General features: G+C 42.4%; 1 protein-coding gene across 1 annotated transcript in view; it reads left to right on the forward strand.

Moving 5' to 3' along the window:
* The window catches only part of LOC120058310 (tyrosine-protein phosphatase non-receptor type 4-like), a 121,793-nt gene that overhangs the window by 32,779 nt on the left and 69,759 nt on the right, over positions 1–19,255 (forward strand). The window contains exon 2 of the mRNA XM_039006877.1: positions 15,752–15,906. Coding sequence (XP_038862805.1) covers positions 15,769–15,906 — 138 coding nt within the window. The 5' untranslated portion in view covers positions 15,752–15,768. The remainder of the gene's footprint in view (positions 1–15,751; positions 15,907–19,255) is intronic.

Here is a 19,255-nt window from a genome sequence, read left to right on the forward strand (position 1 = left end):
CATGAAAAAGCTCTGACACTTTAGGGTCCACTCATTCAGACTGCTCTTACTTCTTCATTTTTCAGAATACAAGCCTGAAACAATTTCTGAAGACATCTAGTGGAAGGCATAGAAACTGCATTTTGAGTCCTAAGTCAATGGATACTGTAATGGCATTGAATAGAAAACTACAAAACCAACAAAAACTACTTCCTGAATGGATTTTTCTCATGTTTACGCCAGCCAAATCAGTTCTGTTATACTCACAGACACTATTTTAACAGTTTTGGAAACTTTAGTGTTTTCTATCCAAATCTACCAGTTATATGCATATCATATCTTCTGGGCCCGAGAAACAGGCAGTTTAATTTGGGCATGCATTTCATCCAAAATTCTGAATGCTGCCCCCTACCCTAGAGAAGTTAAGAACATTCTTATTTACAATGACGGCCTATCCCAGCCAAACTCAGACGATGCTGGGCCAAATTTGTCTGCCGCCCTATGGGACTCCCAATCACAGCCGGATGTGATACAGCCTGGAATCGATCCAGGGACTGTAGTGACGCCTCTTGCACTGAGATGCTGTGCCTTAGACCACTCCCCCACTCTGGAGCCGAATTTCCAGTCGTGAGCAAATTTGGTCTGGCCTGTGATCACGAAGGTACAGACTGGTGGAGCTTGTGCATGGTCCGCCAGGCCCAATACCAGTCCACATACCAAGTGTTGTCATCGATTCCTTGTTGAGACGCCACACTGCTGCTTTTGTCACATGGGATGGCAGCAGCTTTCCACCAAAGTGTTTGTGTCCTGGGTGGCGTTCTGATAATACAATTGCGATATCCTCTGCGTAGTTGTTGATGAAGTTCACCACTCGCTGCAGGTCCTCATGCTTCAGTTGTAACCTGTGTTTGCTTTGGCCAGCTCTCTTTTTGATGGGAGGCATGATTAGACCATTCTCCTTGTATGACTGGTGGAGTTGAGTCAGGTGTGCTCTACTGATGCTGAAAGACAAATTACAGATACAAATATTTGAGCATTATTATACAATTGATGCATAATGGCATTCTGAGAACATCGCTACACAGTTCATTCACATAATGTTAGCTAGCAAGCCATCTAACCTACGCTGACGTTAGCTAGCTAACAGCAAGCTTTAATTTGGTATTTTGTTTAGACATGTAACGTTAGCTAGCTAAAACATGAACTAAAATCCCAATCCATAGAGTAACATTACTAGCAATACAAACCGATTGTCATAGCTAGCTGATGTTAAGCAAATAGTTTTAATGTTAGCTAGCAAGCCAGCCATCAATCTCCAACTGGCTAGCTAACAGCATGCTTTAACTTGCAATGGAAACAACTTTCTGACAAAATTAGAAACTTATAATATCTGAAACTGTAGTTAGATTCTTACTCGCATACATGGATGAAAGCTTCACGGTAGACTGCAACCCCTTTTTTAAATTACATTTTCGTAGTCAGCATGGCACAATCGTCCTACAGAAAGTAGTCCAACTTTCTCCCCACTGACATTTGTCGATAGCGCCTGATAAATTCAGGGCAGCAATGTTATTGAGAGCAGTAGCAGCATATTTGCACTTCTCCATGGCTAACGTTATATATTTTGAAATGTAGAAACGATTATCTAATCATAACGACCAGCTCATTTTATAGACACAAGATTCTACACCGCAGACCAATCCAAACTCATCTCTCGGCATGTCCAGCCCATCTCATTATCTCAGCCAATCATGGCTAGCGGGAAGGTTGATGTCTTTCTGTGGCTAAACCAACTAGGCTCGTCATTTTAACTATTTTATTCGTATTTACAGATGACATAGAACTTTATTATTAAGGTACATGAAAATTGACATGTTAGAGAAGGCATTTTTGCCAAAAAGCGCATTTTGATAATTTATTTTTATTTTTTTACAGTAACTGCTCTCCTGTAAAGTCGTGACTTGAGACATACGCCTAGTTTCCTGAATCGGGTCACACATATGATTTCAGAACAATCCTAAGATGGTGGGTGTCAATCCTCTTTCTTGGGCTTTTTGAGGTGGAATGGCCCCAATAAGGGGCTTGCAACTATTTTTCTTCACACAAAATTAATGAATGCAACACATTCGGTCGAAAAATAGCTTATTTTACATCAGATGATTTCTCATGTTTATCATAGAAATAGTTATCAGCTACATTTCCTAATGTTTTGCTTGAAGTTAATCTGGCATTTTAAGTTGCTGCCAGAGAAACGACACCAGAGAGAAGTACCGGAAAGAAATACACATCAGTCAGAGCACTGTCTGCTGATCATGCCTGTTGGTGAATGCTATATTTTGATTGGTCAAGATGAGAGGAAAGATATATTTTGAGTGAAGTGCAACTGAAGCACAACATTTTTATTTTTTGATTCGTGATTTGGAGCGAACTGTGACTGAAGCTGAGCGGAAATTATAAGAAGCATTTTTTTGGGATCGTCATTTAGAAAGCAATATTTTTTCCTGCTGCAATTTGTTTGAGGAGGAAGTGGATAGCCAGGCCCCCCTATACCAGTTTTAAAAAAATGTTTGGTTGAAGTGAGCAAATGTTGACGATCAGATTAATCAGTGATTTTGTAATATCATTTTGAGGGGAAATGGTGGAGTAGCTCAGTGGCAGGGCAGCCTAGCAGGAGCTTGGGGACCTGCCATTCCTACATTATATCAGAGGGTCACAGCAGTCATCAGCAAAATGTGCTGCTGGGTCTATTAGGTCATATTCTCAGCCCACTCACATGTGTGTGTGTACAGTGTTTTTTGTATGACACCCTGAAAGCGTTGTTGCTGCCTACAGTACAATTACAATAACAACATGCTAAAAGTACTCCATCTCCAAGGTGAACATGTGCATATAAGACAATTCATTTTTATGCCTTCTATGAGCAGCTGTTTGTGTGTTTGCGTGTGCACTCAGTTGGCGGTTTTAGATGTTGCGAGGCAGAAAAAGGCCCGTTTTTATAATGGAAAAAGATTAAAGTAGGCCTGTGTGGTTTCTCAGAATGTTTATCTGTTCTGTGTGACTCCCCATTTCCTCTGAGGCAGAGAGGGGATTCCACACTGAAACCATTAACCTGACTGTGTCCTGCCACTTATGCGCCCATTTTAATTTCCCCTCTTCTCTCTCCATGGGTCAGAGCATAATTAACAACTCTGCCCAGTCCTTTTGCTAATCTTCAATTAAAAGCTAATGGCACAAATCTGAATGTGATAGAAGGATTAGGCAGAATCAAAATTGTGGGCAGTTTCCTTTTAATAATATTGGCATTTCCCTTCTCGAGAATCATCTCCACCTCTGATCCACCACCTACTGTGATTCTAGGAAATAAGCACGTCACAACTGACCGGCATGCACCCAATTGACTGACAGCAGTTGCTGGTCAGCTCCTGTCCAAATGCCAATAGCCCTTTTTTTTAATTTTTTAAAAATTAAAAAGTATTCTAACACTTTCAGGGGTTGCATTAGTTTTCAGAAATCTACATTTTCAAAATGCAGACTGCCAGAAAATCTGTAAACCATTTCACCTGTGTTTTACATTGAAAGTTTGTAGCCAGCTACATTTCCTAATGTTTTGCTTGAAGTTAATCTTGCATTTTAACTTGCTACCGGAGGAAAAACTAGACTGGAGGAAAGTACTGGAGAAGAGTAGCCTACACCAGTCAGAGCGCTGTCTGGTGATCTGATGACGAGCAAAGATGGGCTATTGCATCTGAGTGGAGAAGTGCAACTGAAGCACGAAATTAGTCCTTTTACATTCATGATTTGGAGTGAACCCTGACTGACGCCAAGCAAAATGTACAATAAGAAGCATTTTAGATCTGTGTTTACAAAACGCAGCAAGATATTTTTCTGCAGTTTATCTTTTCTGCCTGAGAAATGCAGAATCCTGCGTTAATACGACCCCTGGCTGACTGAAGTCAATACCATTACCAAGACAATTTGGTTGTGAGTTAGGACTTACTGACACATGCCTTGACAGTGTCCTTAAACACAGCCTGAAGAACAGAGGGTCAGTTGTGTGTGTCAGTAATTCACTCTACCCACACCTCCCAGGATTCTCTCAATTTTAAAACCTGGCAGTCATGGAGACCACAGAGGACGTTTTTGTCCAAATCTTAGCAATGCATCGGCCAGACGTAACTAGTAGCTACCTTCAGCAGCCTGAGCTTGTGCACCTCCTGGGGCCTTTTACAGCTCCTCTAATGAAGAGGCTGATTCACTTACAGCCTATCGATTTCCCTGGAACTCCCTGGCTTGTTCCCCCTGCCTGCTGCCACACCTTTCCTCTGGAGCTAGCGGACTGTGAGCTGCCCGGCTGTTAGCTGCCCATCAGGCCAGGCGTGAGGCATGCTGCCTTGGCTCTAGTTGGCTGCAGCGTTAACCGTCAACGCGTTGCAGGAGCAGCAGGGGGTCTACCCCATGGCGCACCTGGCCCTCCCCACTGCGACAGCTGCCAGGCAGGAATGTGCAAGGTCGAGGTGGATGTGGGTGGAAATTCGCAGCATGATCAGAACACGACCCCTAACATTTAAACCTGCTAATGTAAGCACCAAAAAAATCAGGGGAATGTGTTGCTTTAATCAAATGTATGTTTCTGTTTCTCTTTCTGGATGTCCTGAGTCTAGTGCAATGGGAAAGAGACTGAGTGTCTCCTGTTTTGAACTGCTCCTCCTGAATGATGTTGTGTAACCAGTTTCCACTTTGACTCACATCACTGGATGACTGATCTGTTAATCATGCCGCACTCGGACATTTTGTGGTTTTAATAAATTAATCAAACTGTATTTTTAATTGACCAAGAACCTGTAATAGACTGTAGCCTTGGCCTATCTATACCACAATATCTAAGCAGATTTAGTTGCAATGCACGATTACAATGACCGTTGAATAGCAGTTAAATAGTTACAGCAGTATGCTTTTAAAATGATGAACTCGGCCCAGGACTAGCACCTTGCTGTCCCATTTGATAGTTAGTGAAGTCGGTGTAGAATAGTGAATGTTTTATGAGTGTACATGTTTACCAACTATTACTAGCGAATGTGTTCTTAGTCTTGTTTTGCTAGTGCGCTGGTTAAAAATAGACAAGCCGTGTGTGTTTCTCTGCCTGGGGTGTGTGTGAAGTAGAGCCATGCTCCCAGGCAGAGGTCACGACAGTCTGTCAGGTCATGAGACCTCATGAGGACACTGACCTTTCTAATGCTTTAAGTTGAGGAAATAAGTCTGGTGTCACTCAGTCTCAGCTGAGATTCATAGACTTCCTGATGTTAACATCATTTCAACACACTTTTATGATCATGGGATATTGATGGCTCCAACTGTAACACATATCAATGTAAAGGGGCAAAGGCTTCACATCTACATCCTCAACCTTATTTTAGTCATTTTACAAATTAATGTAGACCTTTTGAAATTTCCAGCATGCTCATGCTTTGACAGCTGCACAGTTCATACAGTAGCTTAACAGAAGCGCAGTGTGCTTTCAATTAACTCTGGACTGAGCTGACGGCAAAGCAAATTTTGCCCCTACCGGCAAACACACCAGTCTTAAAAACCTTCACAGCCGGAGCCCTGAAAACGTCTGGAAATTAAACGGGAGGGGGTCAAAGTTGTTTTGGCCAGAGGAGAAAAGTGTACAATCCTGTGTGCATTAATTTGACAGCTCAACCCCAGGAAGCAGGCCTGTAAAGGTCATGGGGGTTGAGGCTGGCCGGGCAGTGCGACAACGCCATGGCCGCCGCTGGGCTCAGCTAACTGACCTTTGAGCAATGTTTGTGTGCTCAGAATACGTTAAAGCTGATGTTCTTGGAAAGGAATGGAGCTCTCTCTTGTGTAAAACCCTAAGTTGTAAACTGCACCTTCTCCCCTGTTCTCTCCCCTCTACACTATCCCCTAGCCTCCACCTCCTGTGGGCTGCTGGCCACTCAGCTGTAAGCTAGCCACTGACTCTCACACAGGTGCCAGTGAACACCATAAACATGTATTACTACAGAAACTTAGGAAATCAAGTTTTTCCAATACAAGCAGTAGACCTCCATCAGGCAACAAACCTCAGACACCACTCCTTAGAGAGCGACCTGAAATACAGTTGAGAAACAATTTATTTTCTAAAGGTTTATTTAGCTGGGCTATTTGTGTGTATGAATGGCTTTTAGAGATTGAATGGTTTCTCCGAGGTAAGGGTGTGAATGTTGTAAATGTTTCAACGAAATTGTTATCTTCAACGTTTTGAAGAAAATCCATGTTAACTGCATTGTGAAAAACATTTTTTTTTTTATCACAAAACTACCACTAACAGATCCCCATCATAAATGGAACGATAAAAATTGTACAAATACCTAACGCAACAATGCTGTAACTTTCATAGGAGGAGATATGCGTCTTTCAAATGATTTGCCACAGATCTGAATCGCTCCACACATCATCGTCATTAACTGTTGGAAAAATGGCAGGGTGAGACATACGACAGCAGTGAAAGTCCTGTATGGCAATAATTTAAATGAGAATGTGGTGAAATGAGAACTTCGCTTGGTGGAATTGAGCTACAGTGGCAGTACAGGTGATGCTTAACCATCTGAAAGTGAGACCCAAACCGTTGCTGGCAGCCGGCGCAGGCCCGCAACAGACGCTAGACAGGCTTTTCACTCGAAAGTGCGTTAAGGGACGAAGTGATGAAATCCCACCTGATTACAGAAATGGTTGCGGTTGATTTGTAGCCATTGTCAATGGTAGAGGATGTCGGCTTCAATGCGCGCTGATGGCATATCTAGAACCAGACTACAAGATGCCGTGTCCCATGTCGAACAATAGTGACGGCCTGGATGGAGCAGTTGTACTCTGCAAGTACAACGCGTGAGCTCTCAAAAACCCGATACGTGGTGTTAAGATTGTTGGACGTCTATGAACAAGCTGTTATACACGGGTCGCGTTAGAGTTCCGAAATGTTCAAATGGACCATGAGAATCTGCTTTTTAAACCATTTCACTTGCATTTTATATTTAAAGTCAAGTGTTTTATTTGCTTCAATAGAGTAATCAGGGGTGTGCAACTATAGTTGTCCTTCACAGAAAATGGCCTACTTTTTTAGTGCAACATACTCTGCAGAAAATAACTTCATGTCATTTGATAAAAATGAAGGTCAATGGTATTTGGCTAGCAGCGACATGTACATGATCTTAAAATGAAGCAAGATCTTTATTTCTGTTTAGGAAACGTAGCTTGCTATGAGCATTATGATAATGTTTTGTTTGAAGTTAACTAATGGAGAATAGTAAGCTACACTGAGAAGTACCGGAGAAATGCTACAGATCAGTCGGAGCACTGTCTGCTGATAGAATGCCCTTCTGTGAATTCTCATCCTCAGTGGAGAAGTGCAACTGAAGCCAAAAATGAGTCTGATGCCAAGCAGAAATGACAATAAGAAGCATTTTCTTATGCGTTTTTTTATTTTTTTCTCCCCCAAATGAAAAACGCATAATTCTGCGTTAAACGCGACCCCTGCATACAGTGGTTCCTCCTTTTAAAAGTTGAGCGCTTACGCCGCGGGACTTAGAGGTCATTTGTGGTTTAGTACGGTACCCTGCGTCACCACTTCATTGCTCCAGACCAGCATAAGGGGGAGTTAAAGCACTGATTGTGCTTTTCGGTCCTACTGTGTCTCTAACTGATAATGAATGGGTGACATAAACCTAACTAGAAACTGATAATTATTTACAAATTAGTAACAATGTCTCACCCCATGTTCAAGAATGGTATTTTTCTCACTCATTTTACGTTATTTGAAAACTAAATAATCCCCAATTTTTTTTTGAACAAAGCGATTTATTATTATTTATTTAGAATTATAAGACCGTTGGATATTCTCACAGATATATTATTAACCCTGTTATTAGCAGGACAGTATATATTGGTCATGGCTACTGAGTGGCGCACAATGGGACTGCCTTACAGTTCTCCAGCTGTATCCACTGAAAGCGCTTGAGGTTCAAGGCACGGGATGGGCCGCAGAGCCGGCACAGAAGACCGACTTGGCCCGTGGAAGGGAGGAGGAGGAAGGGGGTGGACCCCCACCTCGACACACTGGCAACACTTTAATGGGCGTCGCACTAATAATTGCGCTGACTAGGGAAACGTTCCCTCTGTTCTGTTTTTAGTCAAACTAAAACAATGTAACTAATAATGGGATCTTTATGCTTTCATTAATAAAATAATGATAAAAATAGTCTTTCAAAATGCCAATGTTTATTTAGTTATGGATCCATAACGAATTACGATGGGAATAAATATCACTGAATTACAGAAATATCCTTCAATCCTCAAAATGTAATTATTGGCGGAGAGTCACGTCATCTTTTTCAATATACTGTAGGCCTACCGTAGGGGACATGAGTCTCACTAGTGTTGAGTAATGTGCTGTTAATAGTGCTGTAGGTCTTATTTAAAGAGCATATTGAAGTTGGAAGCAATAGGATTTGAAGCAATAGCCTACAACTATTTTAGCACCGTTTCGCGCTGCTCTGAGACAAGCACGGGGACTGGTCTTGATAAATCGATGAGGTTTTTATTTTCATTTAATCTCCATTTGGGTATTAGACTAGAATTAGAAAATTAGGGTGTAGAAATGTTATGCTCATATACCCTGATGAAGACAGCTAGTCTGTCAACGTTGGTTATTAAATTATTGCCTCTGAGCTCCTAGAGCGTGCGGCTCTCCTTTTTAATTTTTCAAGTGTTCCACTCCGCTAGACAAAATTGGTGTGCGTTTCTTTCGCCTCTAGATGCTCTTAGTGTAATCTTTATTTAACTAGGCAAGTCAGTTAAGAACAAATTCTTATTTACAATGACAGCGTACTCCTTCCTCCCCGTCGGGGTATTGAACCCCGGTCTCCTGCATGCCCGCATTCTTTAGTACAGCCATTGTTGAAGGCTATCAAATGCTTCTCAAAGATGCCCACTGGTGGTCAAACTAGCACTAACTAGCATTAATGGTACCAGTGGTTCACACTTAAATAACGTGGCATAGAATTCTGCGGCACCATGCAAGCTGCCCCGCAGTACGCTGCAACTTTTAAAGGAGGAACCACTGTACATTACTGCAACGAGCCATCATATTGAGAAGTGTGACAGCAGAGAACCTAAAAACAGCATTAATTACCATCGTTGCTGAGTGGGTGGTGGACAAAAGTAAGGTGAGCGCCGTTTGGTAGCCAGCTGCGGTAGATGGAATTGCATTGCCACCGAGGGGTTATACGCAGGAAAATATCTGCAATGTGAATTAACATGTAATTGTATTTTTTTATTATCTTTTAAATGCAACAAAACAAATCTGTTAAACATTTAAGGAACATTTTACATTTGTCACAGCCCTACTTCAAGGAGTTGATGATTTGCATAATGGCGTTGCTTGGGAGTGATGGGCTGAATTTATTCTAAAAGAGTAACATAAACACACCAAACATTTACCCACAATGGGAGGAGGAAAAACGAGACTGGGAGAGCACAACACAACTCAGTGCTATTCGTGTGATTGTAAAAATGTATCTTTTTAGGAAGGTCTGAGATGATAGCTGTCCACGACAAAGAAATTGATTCATTGTAGCTTATGTGCTGTCACAATGTCTTCACTGACCTTATTCTGATAGCATAATAAAATATTTTTGAAGTGTTTTTTTCAGTTGCTGGTGTCCTGTTACAAATGCCAGCTGGGATATTTCTGTTTCCATTGCAAGGTGCTTGGTAAAATGATGATACCGGCTCAATATGTTTAAGGTCAATAGTGCAACAGTGTTGAATGTCCTCCAAAAACAATGACCAGAAAACAAACTGCTTACCTTCATCATAAATATGGCTACTCTGGCACTAGGATCTGTGGTGTTGTCCTTTTTGCGGAAATGAAATGTAACAGTGCTCTCCAGTTTGGTGTTGAAAGTGGTTGTTTTACACCAGCCTATAGAATAGGCCTAACCTATGGATTGGACATGGGAACAGACCTTAATAACTTCTTATGGCTGCAATCCCGTTACCGGGATGATATGACAGCCAGTGAAAGTGCATGGCGCCAAATTCAAAAAACAGAAATCTCATAATTAAAATTCCTCAGACATACATGTGTCTTATATCATTTTAAAGGTCATCTTGTTGTTAATCCCACCAAAGTGTCCGATTTCAAATATGCTTTTCAGCGAAAGTACTACAAACGATTAGGTTAGGTCACACCAAACCACAATAAGCACAGCCATAGTCACAAAAAGCAGAAATAGAGATAAAATGAATCACTAACCTTTGATCTTCATCAGATGACACTCATAGGACATCATGTTACACAATACATTTATGTGGTGTTCGATAATGTGCATATTTATATCCACAAATCTCGGTTTACATTGGCGCCATGTTCAGAAATGCCTCAAATATCCGGAGAAATTGCAGAGAGCCACGTCAAATAACAGAAATACTCATCATAAACTTTGATGAAAGATACATGTTTTACATAGAATTAAAGATACACTTGTTCTTAATGCAACGGCTGTGTCAGATTTCAAAAAAACTTTACGTAAAAAGCACACCATGCAATACTCTGAGACGGCGCTCAGATTTAACAACATTTCTCCGCCATGTTGGAGTGAACAGAAATACGAAATTACATCATAAATATTCCCTTTGATCTTCATCAGAATGCACTCCCAGGAATCCTAGTTCCACAATAAATCGTTGTTTTGTTCGATAATGTCCATTACTTATGTCCAAGTAGCTACTTTTGCTAGCATGTGTAGTACACGTGTCCAAACGCTCGCGCAGATGCTTGCAAACGTTGGACGAAAACTTTAAAAAGTTATATTACAAGTCAAATAAACTGGTCAAACTAAGTAGAGAATCAATCTTCAGGATGTTGTTATCATATACAGTGGGGAGAACAAGTATTTGATACACTGCCGATTTGGCAGGTTTTCCTACTTACAAAGCATGTAGAGGTCTGTAATTCTTATCATAGTTACACTTCAACTGTGAGAGACGGAATCTAAAACAAAAATCCAGAAAATCTAATTGTATGATTTTTAAGTAATGAATTTGCATTTTATTGCATGACATAAGTATTTGATACATCAGAAAAGCAGAACTTAATATTTGGTACAGAAACCTTTGTTTGCAATTACAGAGATCATACGTTTCCTGTAGTTCTTGACCAGGTTTGCACACTCTGCAGCAGGGATTTTGGCCCACTCCTCCATACAGACCTTCTCCAGATCCTTCAGGTTTCGGGGCTGTCGCTGGGCAATATGGACTTTCAGTTCCCTCCAAAGATTTTCTATTGGGTTCGGGTCTGGAGACTGGCTAGGCCACATCAGGACCTTGAAATGCTTCTTACGAAGTCACTCCTTCGTTGCCCGGGCGGTGTGTTTGGGATCATTGTCATGCTGAAAGACCCAGCCACGTTTCATCTTCAATGCCCTTGCTGATGGAAGGAGGTTTTCACTCAAAATCTCACGATACATGGCCCCATTCATTCTTTCCTTTACACGGATCAGTCGTCCTGGTCCCTTTGCAGAAAAACAGCCCCAAAGCATGATGTTTCCACCCCCATGCTTCACAGTAGGTATGGTGTTCTTTGGATGCAACTCAGCATTCTTTGTCCTCCAAACACAACGAGTTGAGTTTTTACCAAAAAGTTATATTTTAAGTTTCATCTGACCATATGACATTCTCCCAATCTTCTTCTGGATCATCCAAATGCTCTCTAGCAAACTTCAGACGGGCCTGGACATGTACTGGCTTAAGCAGGGGGACACGTCTGGCACTGCAGGATTTGAGTCCCTGGCGGCGTAGTATGTTACTGATGGTAGGCTTTGTTACTTTGGTCCCAGCTCTCTGCAGGTCATTCACTAGGTCCCCCCGTGTGGTTCTGAGATTTTTGCTCACTGTTCTTGTGATCATTTTGACCCCACGGGGTGAGATCTTGCGTGGAGCCCCAGATCGAGGGAGATTATCAGTGGTCTTGTATGTCTTCCATTTCCTAATAATTGCTCCCACAGTTGATTTCTTCAAACCAAGCTGCTTACCTATTGCAGATTCAGTCTTCCCAGCCTGGTGCAGGTCTACAATTGTGTTTCTGGTGTCCTTTGACAGCTCTTTGGTCTTGGCCATAGTGGAGTTTGGAGTGTGACTGTTTGAGGTTGTGGACAGGTATCTTTTATACTGATAACAAGTTCAAACAGGTGCCATTAATACAGGTAACGAGTGGAGGACCTCTTAAAGAAGAAGTTACAGGTCTGTGAGAGCCAGAAATCTTGCTTGTTTGTAGGTGACCAAATACTTATTTTCCACCATAATTTGCAAATAAATTCATTAAAAATCCTACAATGTGATTTTCTGGATTTTTTTTCTAATTTTGTCTCATAGTTGAAGTGTACCTATGATGAAAATTACAGGCCTCTCTCATCTTTTTAAGTGGGAGAACTTGCACAATTGGTGGCTGACTAAATACTTTTTTGCCCCACTGTGTGTGTGTGTGTGTGTGTGTGTGTGTGTATATATATATATATATATCCAATAACGTTCCAACCGGAGCATTCCTTCGTGTCTGTAGAAGTTATGGAACGCAAGGCGATATCATGAGGAATGCGCGTGACCAGGAACTGGCAATCTGCCAGACCACTGACTCATTCCCCTCTCATCCGGCCCCACAACACAGTATAAACTTCATTCAACGTTCTACCGACTGTTGATATCTAGTGGAAGGCGTAGGAAGTGCAAACAGATCTATATATTACAGGGAATTGAATAGGCGATGAGTTTAACATCGACCAGCCTCAGAATTCTCACTTCCTGTTTGGATTTTTTCTCAGGTTTTTGCCTGCCATATGAGTTCTGTTATACTCACAGACATAATTCAAACAGTTTTAGAAACTTCAGAGTGTTTCCTATCCAATACCAATAATAATATGCATATATTAGTGACTGGGACTGAGGAGCAGGCTGTTTACTCTGGGCACCTTTCATCCAAGCTACTCAATACTGCCCCTGCAGCCATAATAAGTTAAGTGAAATTCATCAGTCAAGGATAATTTATTCGCTATGCAGCCAGTGGAAGTGTGTGTCACTAGGAGTCCAGGGAAGCTTGCGGTAGAGTGAGGGTATGGATATTGTCCTCATAGCTACAAACAGGGGCATTGTATTGTATGGTTTTACCCCAGGCATCCAACAAAATAGGTTGTGTCCGGCTATCCAGAAAGTCAAGGTTCAAATGCTACCTACAACCCCTGAACACCCTCTCTATGAAACAAGCATTCTTCCCCCACTGTTGTTTGTAAGCCCATTCTCTGTGCTGTCCTAGATACTAGTACAGCAAACCTGTAGTGTTGCTTTTTCTTGTACTCAACCAAGGGAGGGTAGTCCCATGCTGTTAGTTTTCTCAAACAAGCCTCTATTCTTAATTGTATTGTCATCCTTGAGTTGTCACATAGCTGGCGATCTTGGCAGGAATTCTCCAAGTCTCACAACAGCACTCTCCAACTGTCTTTCGATATCACCCCACATGAAGATGAAACACAAGTCTCTACATCTGTAATTGACCACCTGTTTCTCTGTGGCCCAGTTTTGGCGAACAGTGTACAGTACACTACTGCATGTTACTGTAGCAGGGAGGAAAGGATATCTTCAGATTCCTCTTTGCTTTTCTACTATCCTCTGGTCTGCACTGCCTTGGGATGCATCCCAAATGGTAACCAATTTCCTATATAGTGCACTACTTTTGACCAAAGCCCATAGGCCTCTGTTCAAAAGTAGTGCACTATAAAGGGAAATTATTGCCATTTGGGACAGAACTTGAGTATTTGTTGTGAGGACACAAACTGTACCTTTCCGATGTGTGTAACTGTGGAGAGGGGTTTGGCGGGTGGAGGATTGGGAAGGAGGTGGGAAGATGGGGGACAGAGACGGGGGTTGCTGGGACGTCTGTTTGTTATAAGCCGAGAGCATCGGAGGAGCCCACTGGGGTCATTAGGCCTGACACACACACACACACGGCAGCCCAGGCCCAGTGTTTGGAAGCTCTGCTAACTGGAGGAAGCAATAATGGAGGCATTCTTGCGGAGCGTTCCTGGCTGAGCGGCCGGCCGTCCTGCTGCCTGCTGGATCGCTAACTCACTGGGCTTTGTTCTCCTCTAATTGGGACGGGATGTGGAGACTAATTACACTTATTATTATATACACACACACTGCTTTTGATTTTAGAACTGAAATCGTTTGTGGGAAGTGTGTGATGTATTTGGTATACAGTTTTTATATCGTCGCCTTGAGTAGTTTTGCTCTCTTATTACAGCTGGTAACCTTTGCGTCCGTTGAATGATAAAAAAAAACAACAAACAGCTTTTTGGCTCATGGTTGTCTTAGTCTCCACAGCCTAGCTGAGAGGCTGAAGGGAACAGCTCGCAGCTGTGTGTCACTGAGCTGCGGTGAAGGCGCTTCCTCATGACTTCACCTCATCGCTGCCCGGCGTACCCGCTCCATCCACTCGATGTAGAGCCCCACATGTATGACACCAGGGTTGTGAGGGCAAACGCAGCCGCTGCATGCCTGGGAGTCTGCCGGTTACAGAGATGACATGTTTTCACATTGCTGACACTGCTCGTTTGATGTCAACAGTGAACATGATTCAACTTGACTCTGGGAGATATTGAAGATGTGATGTTTGGAAGGGATTTCAAAAATATATATATATTATTGTACATGTGAGTCTCATCAGATTCATCTTTCCATACCGTATGCGTGACTAGTGATCTGTAAGTAATCCCCCCCAGGGCCTTTCTTAAACACTAGGCTAATCTTTTCCAAGTACTGTGTCTCCTGTCCTAAGAGCACTTTTGCCATCACTGCATTAGGATACGCCTGAAGATATTAATTTTGCATTTGTCATTTTAGCAGGCTCTCTTATCCAGAGCGACTTAGTTATTCATCAACTACCCATCAGACAATACTCAGAACCTCTATATGACAGGCTAAAGACATATCTGGGAGTTGTAGAAAGAGATGGACAATGTGGTATTGATCTGGGAGAGCTGGTACCCCCTTGTAGGAGATTTTACATTCCCAGAAATACTAAGTATGTTAGTGCAGCAGGCAACGTATGTTCGTGGAACAAGTGCTCTCGTGACTCTCCACGGCACACTTGATTTGGTCTCTGGGTTCCCCTGCTATGTCTGTGTTCAACTCAGCACTTCTGCAACTCAGCACTTCTGCACACACAGGCAATCTCCTGCCCACACAGGCAATCTCCTGCCATTCAAATTCATAATCGGTGATGCCTCCTGATATTTTGTGACAACCACTCAAAGGCAAGGAAAAGCCTTCCATATGGATCCATCAGGTTTAAATGAAGGTGCCTTGACCTCCGTTGCTGCAGTATAGCCGATCCCTAGAGGTGCAATTCTGTCGGCGTTCACATGGAGTTATACTCAGCATGTAGGCTGCTGTACTCCCTATTCATTTTAATTCTTGTCAGATGGAGCACTTGTTGCCCCCTCTGCGTGTGAAGGCTTGTTAGCGTAGTGCTGATGTCAGTAGTACTGTATGATAGACTTTGCGGCCCTCTAACTCATTCCCAAAAGAATGCATTTCAGAACTGTCATTCTGTATGAGTGTTGCCAGACCGACTTGACAAGAAAAGAGTGTACCTGTCAACTTGATCTGTACATTGGCCAGGTTGTCACTGTCTGCTTCCTTAGTCTCTCTGTTTCTGTTGCAGACCCTGGTTGGACCGTAATGACCGCACGCTTCCGGTTGCCTGCTGGCAGATCTTACAATGTCCGGGCGTCGGAGCTGGCACGAGACAGCCAGCACACGGAGGTGGTCTGCAACATACTTCTCTTGGACAACACCGTCCAATCCTTCAACGTTAGCGTAAGTATCACAACAAACTCTAGTATATTAGTTTGTGTACCGTATGTTCCTGATTCACTGTAATGTGTTAACCATATTGAAAGCACTAAATGGCCATGTCCCAGAGTAGTGCAGTATTGCAGCCCTACTCTACACACAAACTCTGGCTCTCCAACTATCGAAACTGTCCTCTTGCGGTGGTAGATCTTTCAGGGCTATTTTGGCACCAAGATTGTGCAACTCTCCCCTATAAAATATCCAGGACTGTTAGACCACAACATGTTGTTAATCTAAGATGAAAATGACCCCCAGCTGTTCCTGACACCCTCTGCAGGGTGGAGAAGGCTGCAGGCTGCAGCCCTAGCTCCTCTCATCATGAAATGCCTGACATTCCTACTCAGAGGAGCCTCCCCAAGTGCTGCCCATTTCAAGTACATACTCGCTCACAGGCAGCATCTTTCTAGCTACACATACACACTACACACACTGGGTGCCAATCAGGGACAGTAAATCATAGTGTTCACTGTCTTGATTGCAACACCATTGTTTTCCCTCCTGATAGAGAGCAGTTGCTGCTGCTGCTAGGTTATTTGATCGAGGCAGCCAGCAACAGAGAAAATGTTCACCACAGGACATTTGTTTTTTCTCTCGATGTTGTCATTGTTCAGAAAGAGGAAAAGCCTTCCGCCATGAAACATAGCAGTTAATTGAGCGTGTTGAGATGGCCACACAATCATATTTAATGTCAGGGGGAATATAAAAGCGGTTGCACAAAGTCACAAACTGTCCCCACATGTTATATAATAGTTATTATGGAACTTTTGAGCTATGTTTTTTTTTTTTTATAATCTCCATCTGTTGCCGCGGTAGCCCAGCTTTAACAGGAGCTCATGACTGGTCTTGGCTCAACAGCTTAATGAATCAAACTCAACTTTCCTGATTTCCTCCCTCAGTTTCACAGAGATTTGTACTATGCGGTTCCTGGAAACCCAGCCGTCCCTGGCGTAACAAGAGTTGAATTCAAATCAAATCAAATTGATTTATATAGCCCTTCTTACATCAGCTGATATCTCAAAGTGCTGTACAGAAACCCAGCCTAAAACCCCAAACAGCAAGCAATGCAGGTGTAGAAGCACGGTGGCTAGGAAAAACTCCCTAAAAAGGCCAAAACCTAGGAAGAAACCTAGAGGAACCAGGCTATGAGGGGTGGCCAGTCCTCTTCTGGCTGTGCCGGGTGGAGATTATAACAGAACATGGCCAAGATGTTCAAATGTTCATAAATGACCAGCATGGTCAAAAAAAATAATAATCACAGATTTAACCAAGCCTTGTTGTGATTTACATAGCCTGAACAGATCTTTTGAATGCGAGTGGAAATTGATAATCCAAGATGGAGAGTTGAGAGCGAGAGAAGGGTGGAGGAGAGAGGGGGATGAACGGGATAGTAAGGATGTGCCTGAGTGATTGTTGGTGTCAGACAGGTCAATGTAAATATTCTCATTCCTGGTTGTCTGGGCAGGTGTAAGGTGGGGAGAGGTAGGGTATGTGCTTAACTATACGCTTATGCATGCATACATAGTGAGGTGCTTTCTGGACAAGCTTAAAAGGGTGTGCGAGCATGGTGTTGGGTATCGGGTGTGAGTGTGACGCTCAACTGTGCGTGTGTAGCCCCATGCCCTATCCTCAGCCCCTGGCCTCCCACTTTAGAACTCTCCTCCCAGGGGACCACTCAGAGACTCGTCTCCCTGCGTGCCCCCTTCTCTCCCTGCCTGCCTGTGTCCAGGGTTAAAGTTCTGTCACTGCGACGGATTTCTGTCCTATGGATTCTGGAGAGGTCGTTTAAAAATGCTGCTTTGGAGATGAGACAAAATACAAATAGTATTTTCTCTGTTACGCTGTGTGCACTGAACTGACAGTGATGTTGAGATGAAAGGATTTAAATAGTCTAATGTGCCCAACTCAAACAGTTGTGTGTAGCCTACTGTAGCTGCTGGCAAAGGCAGCCTGAGTGATTAAGTATAGGCTTTGAATGAAACTTTCCAGTGCTACTGTTTTTGCCATGTAATGTTATTAAAACAAAATTAGACCACCCCATAGTAGAATAGTTGACCTATTTACCTAGTTGGCTTGTGTTCAATGCGAGAGAAATATTCATCTTGAGGCGCATTCGAGTTGCGAGAGCCATAGGGAGGGAAACGTATTCTAACAAGCAGTCAATGCACAACAATTCTTAATGCAATCGTGGGAAAAACACTTTTGAAAGCAGTTTTGGCCTTTGTTAAAAAAGAGATTTTTTAAAAAATAAACAAGTGTGGATTAGAAATGGTGTAAAGAATAAAATGGACAGAACCCCCAATCTCTCAGTAATATTAAAGCTTTCCATTGCTTCCCCGTTTATTTCTCTACGCCTACAATTGCACGCGTGGCTTAGTAACTGCAGTTTTTTAAAACAACTGAAGTTTCAAGTATGGTTTAGGCGCAGCTGTGCAACAGAGCTCTTAAAGAGGCAATGGTGTCTTAAAAGGGCTATGACATGCTTTGTAATATAAAACAAAAAAAAATGAATTTGAGTGAATCATTTTAAATAATTAATAACAATCAAGATGTGTCCAATAGGATAAATGCAGATGGACTAAGCCATTAAGGTTGACTCAGATTTGCCAGAAATGCTCCTTACAGGACACACCACTGCGCTCTATGCTCCTCTGTAAACTGCTCATCTCTGTATACCTGTTGCAAGACCCACTGGTTGATGCTTATTTATAAAATCCTCTTAGGCCTCACTCCCCCCTGCGATACAGTTGAAGTCGGAAGTTTACATACACTTAGGTTGGAGTCATTTTTTTTCAACCACTCCACAAATTTCTTGTTAACCTCTCTTGGGCACGTGACGGTAGCGTCCCACCTCTTTAACAGCCAGTGAAACTGCTGGGCGCCAAATTCAAATACAGAAATACTCATTATAAAAATTCAGAAAACAAAACATATTTTACATAGGTTTAAAGATTAATTTCTTGTGAATCCAACCACAGTGTCAGATTTAAAAAATGCTTTACGGCGAAAGCATACCTTTCGATTATTTGAGAACATAGCCCACTAGACAAATCATTACAAACAGTAACCAGCCAAGTAGAACAGTTACACAAGTCAGAAATAGAGATAAAATGAATCCCTTACCTTTTGATGATCTTCATATGGTTGCACTCAGCAGACATTCATTTACTCAATAAATGTTCCTTTTGTTTGATAAAGTCTCTTTATATCCAAAAACCTCAGTTTTGTTCGTTTTCTTCAGTACTCCACAGGCTCAAACGCAGTCAAAACAGGAAGACAAAAAAATCCAAATTGTATCCGTAAAGTTCATAGAAAC

This window comes from Salvelinus namaycush, chromosome 13, assembly GCF_016432855.1.
Source record: "Salvelinus namaycush isolate Seneca chromosome 13, SaNama_1.0, whole genome shotgun sequence".
In the NCBI taxonomy this organism is placed as follows: Eukaryota; Metazoa; Chordata; class Actinopteri; order Salmoniformes; family Salmonidae; genus Salvelinus; species Salvelinus namaycush.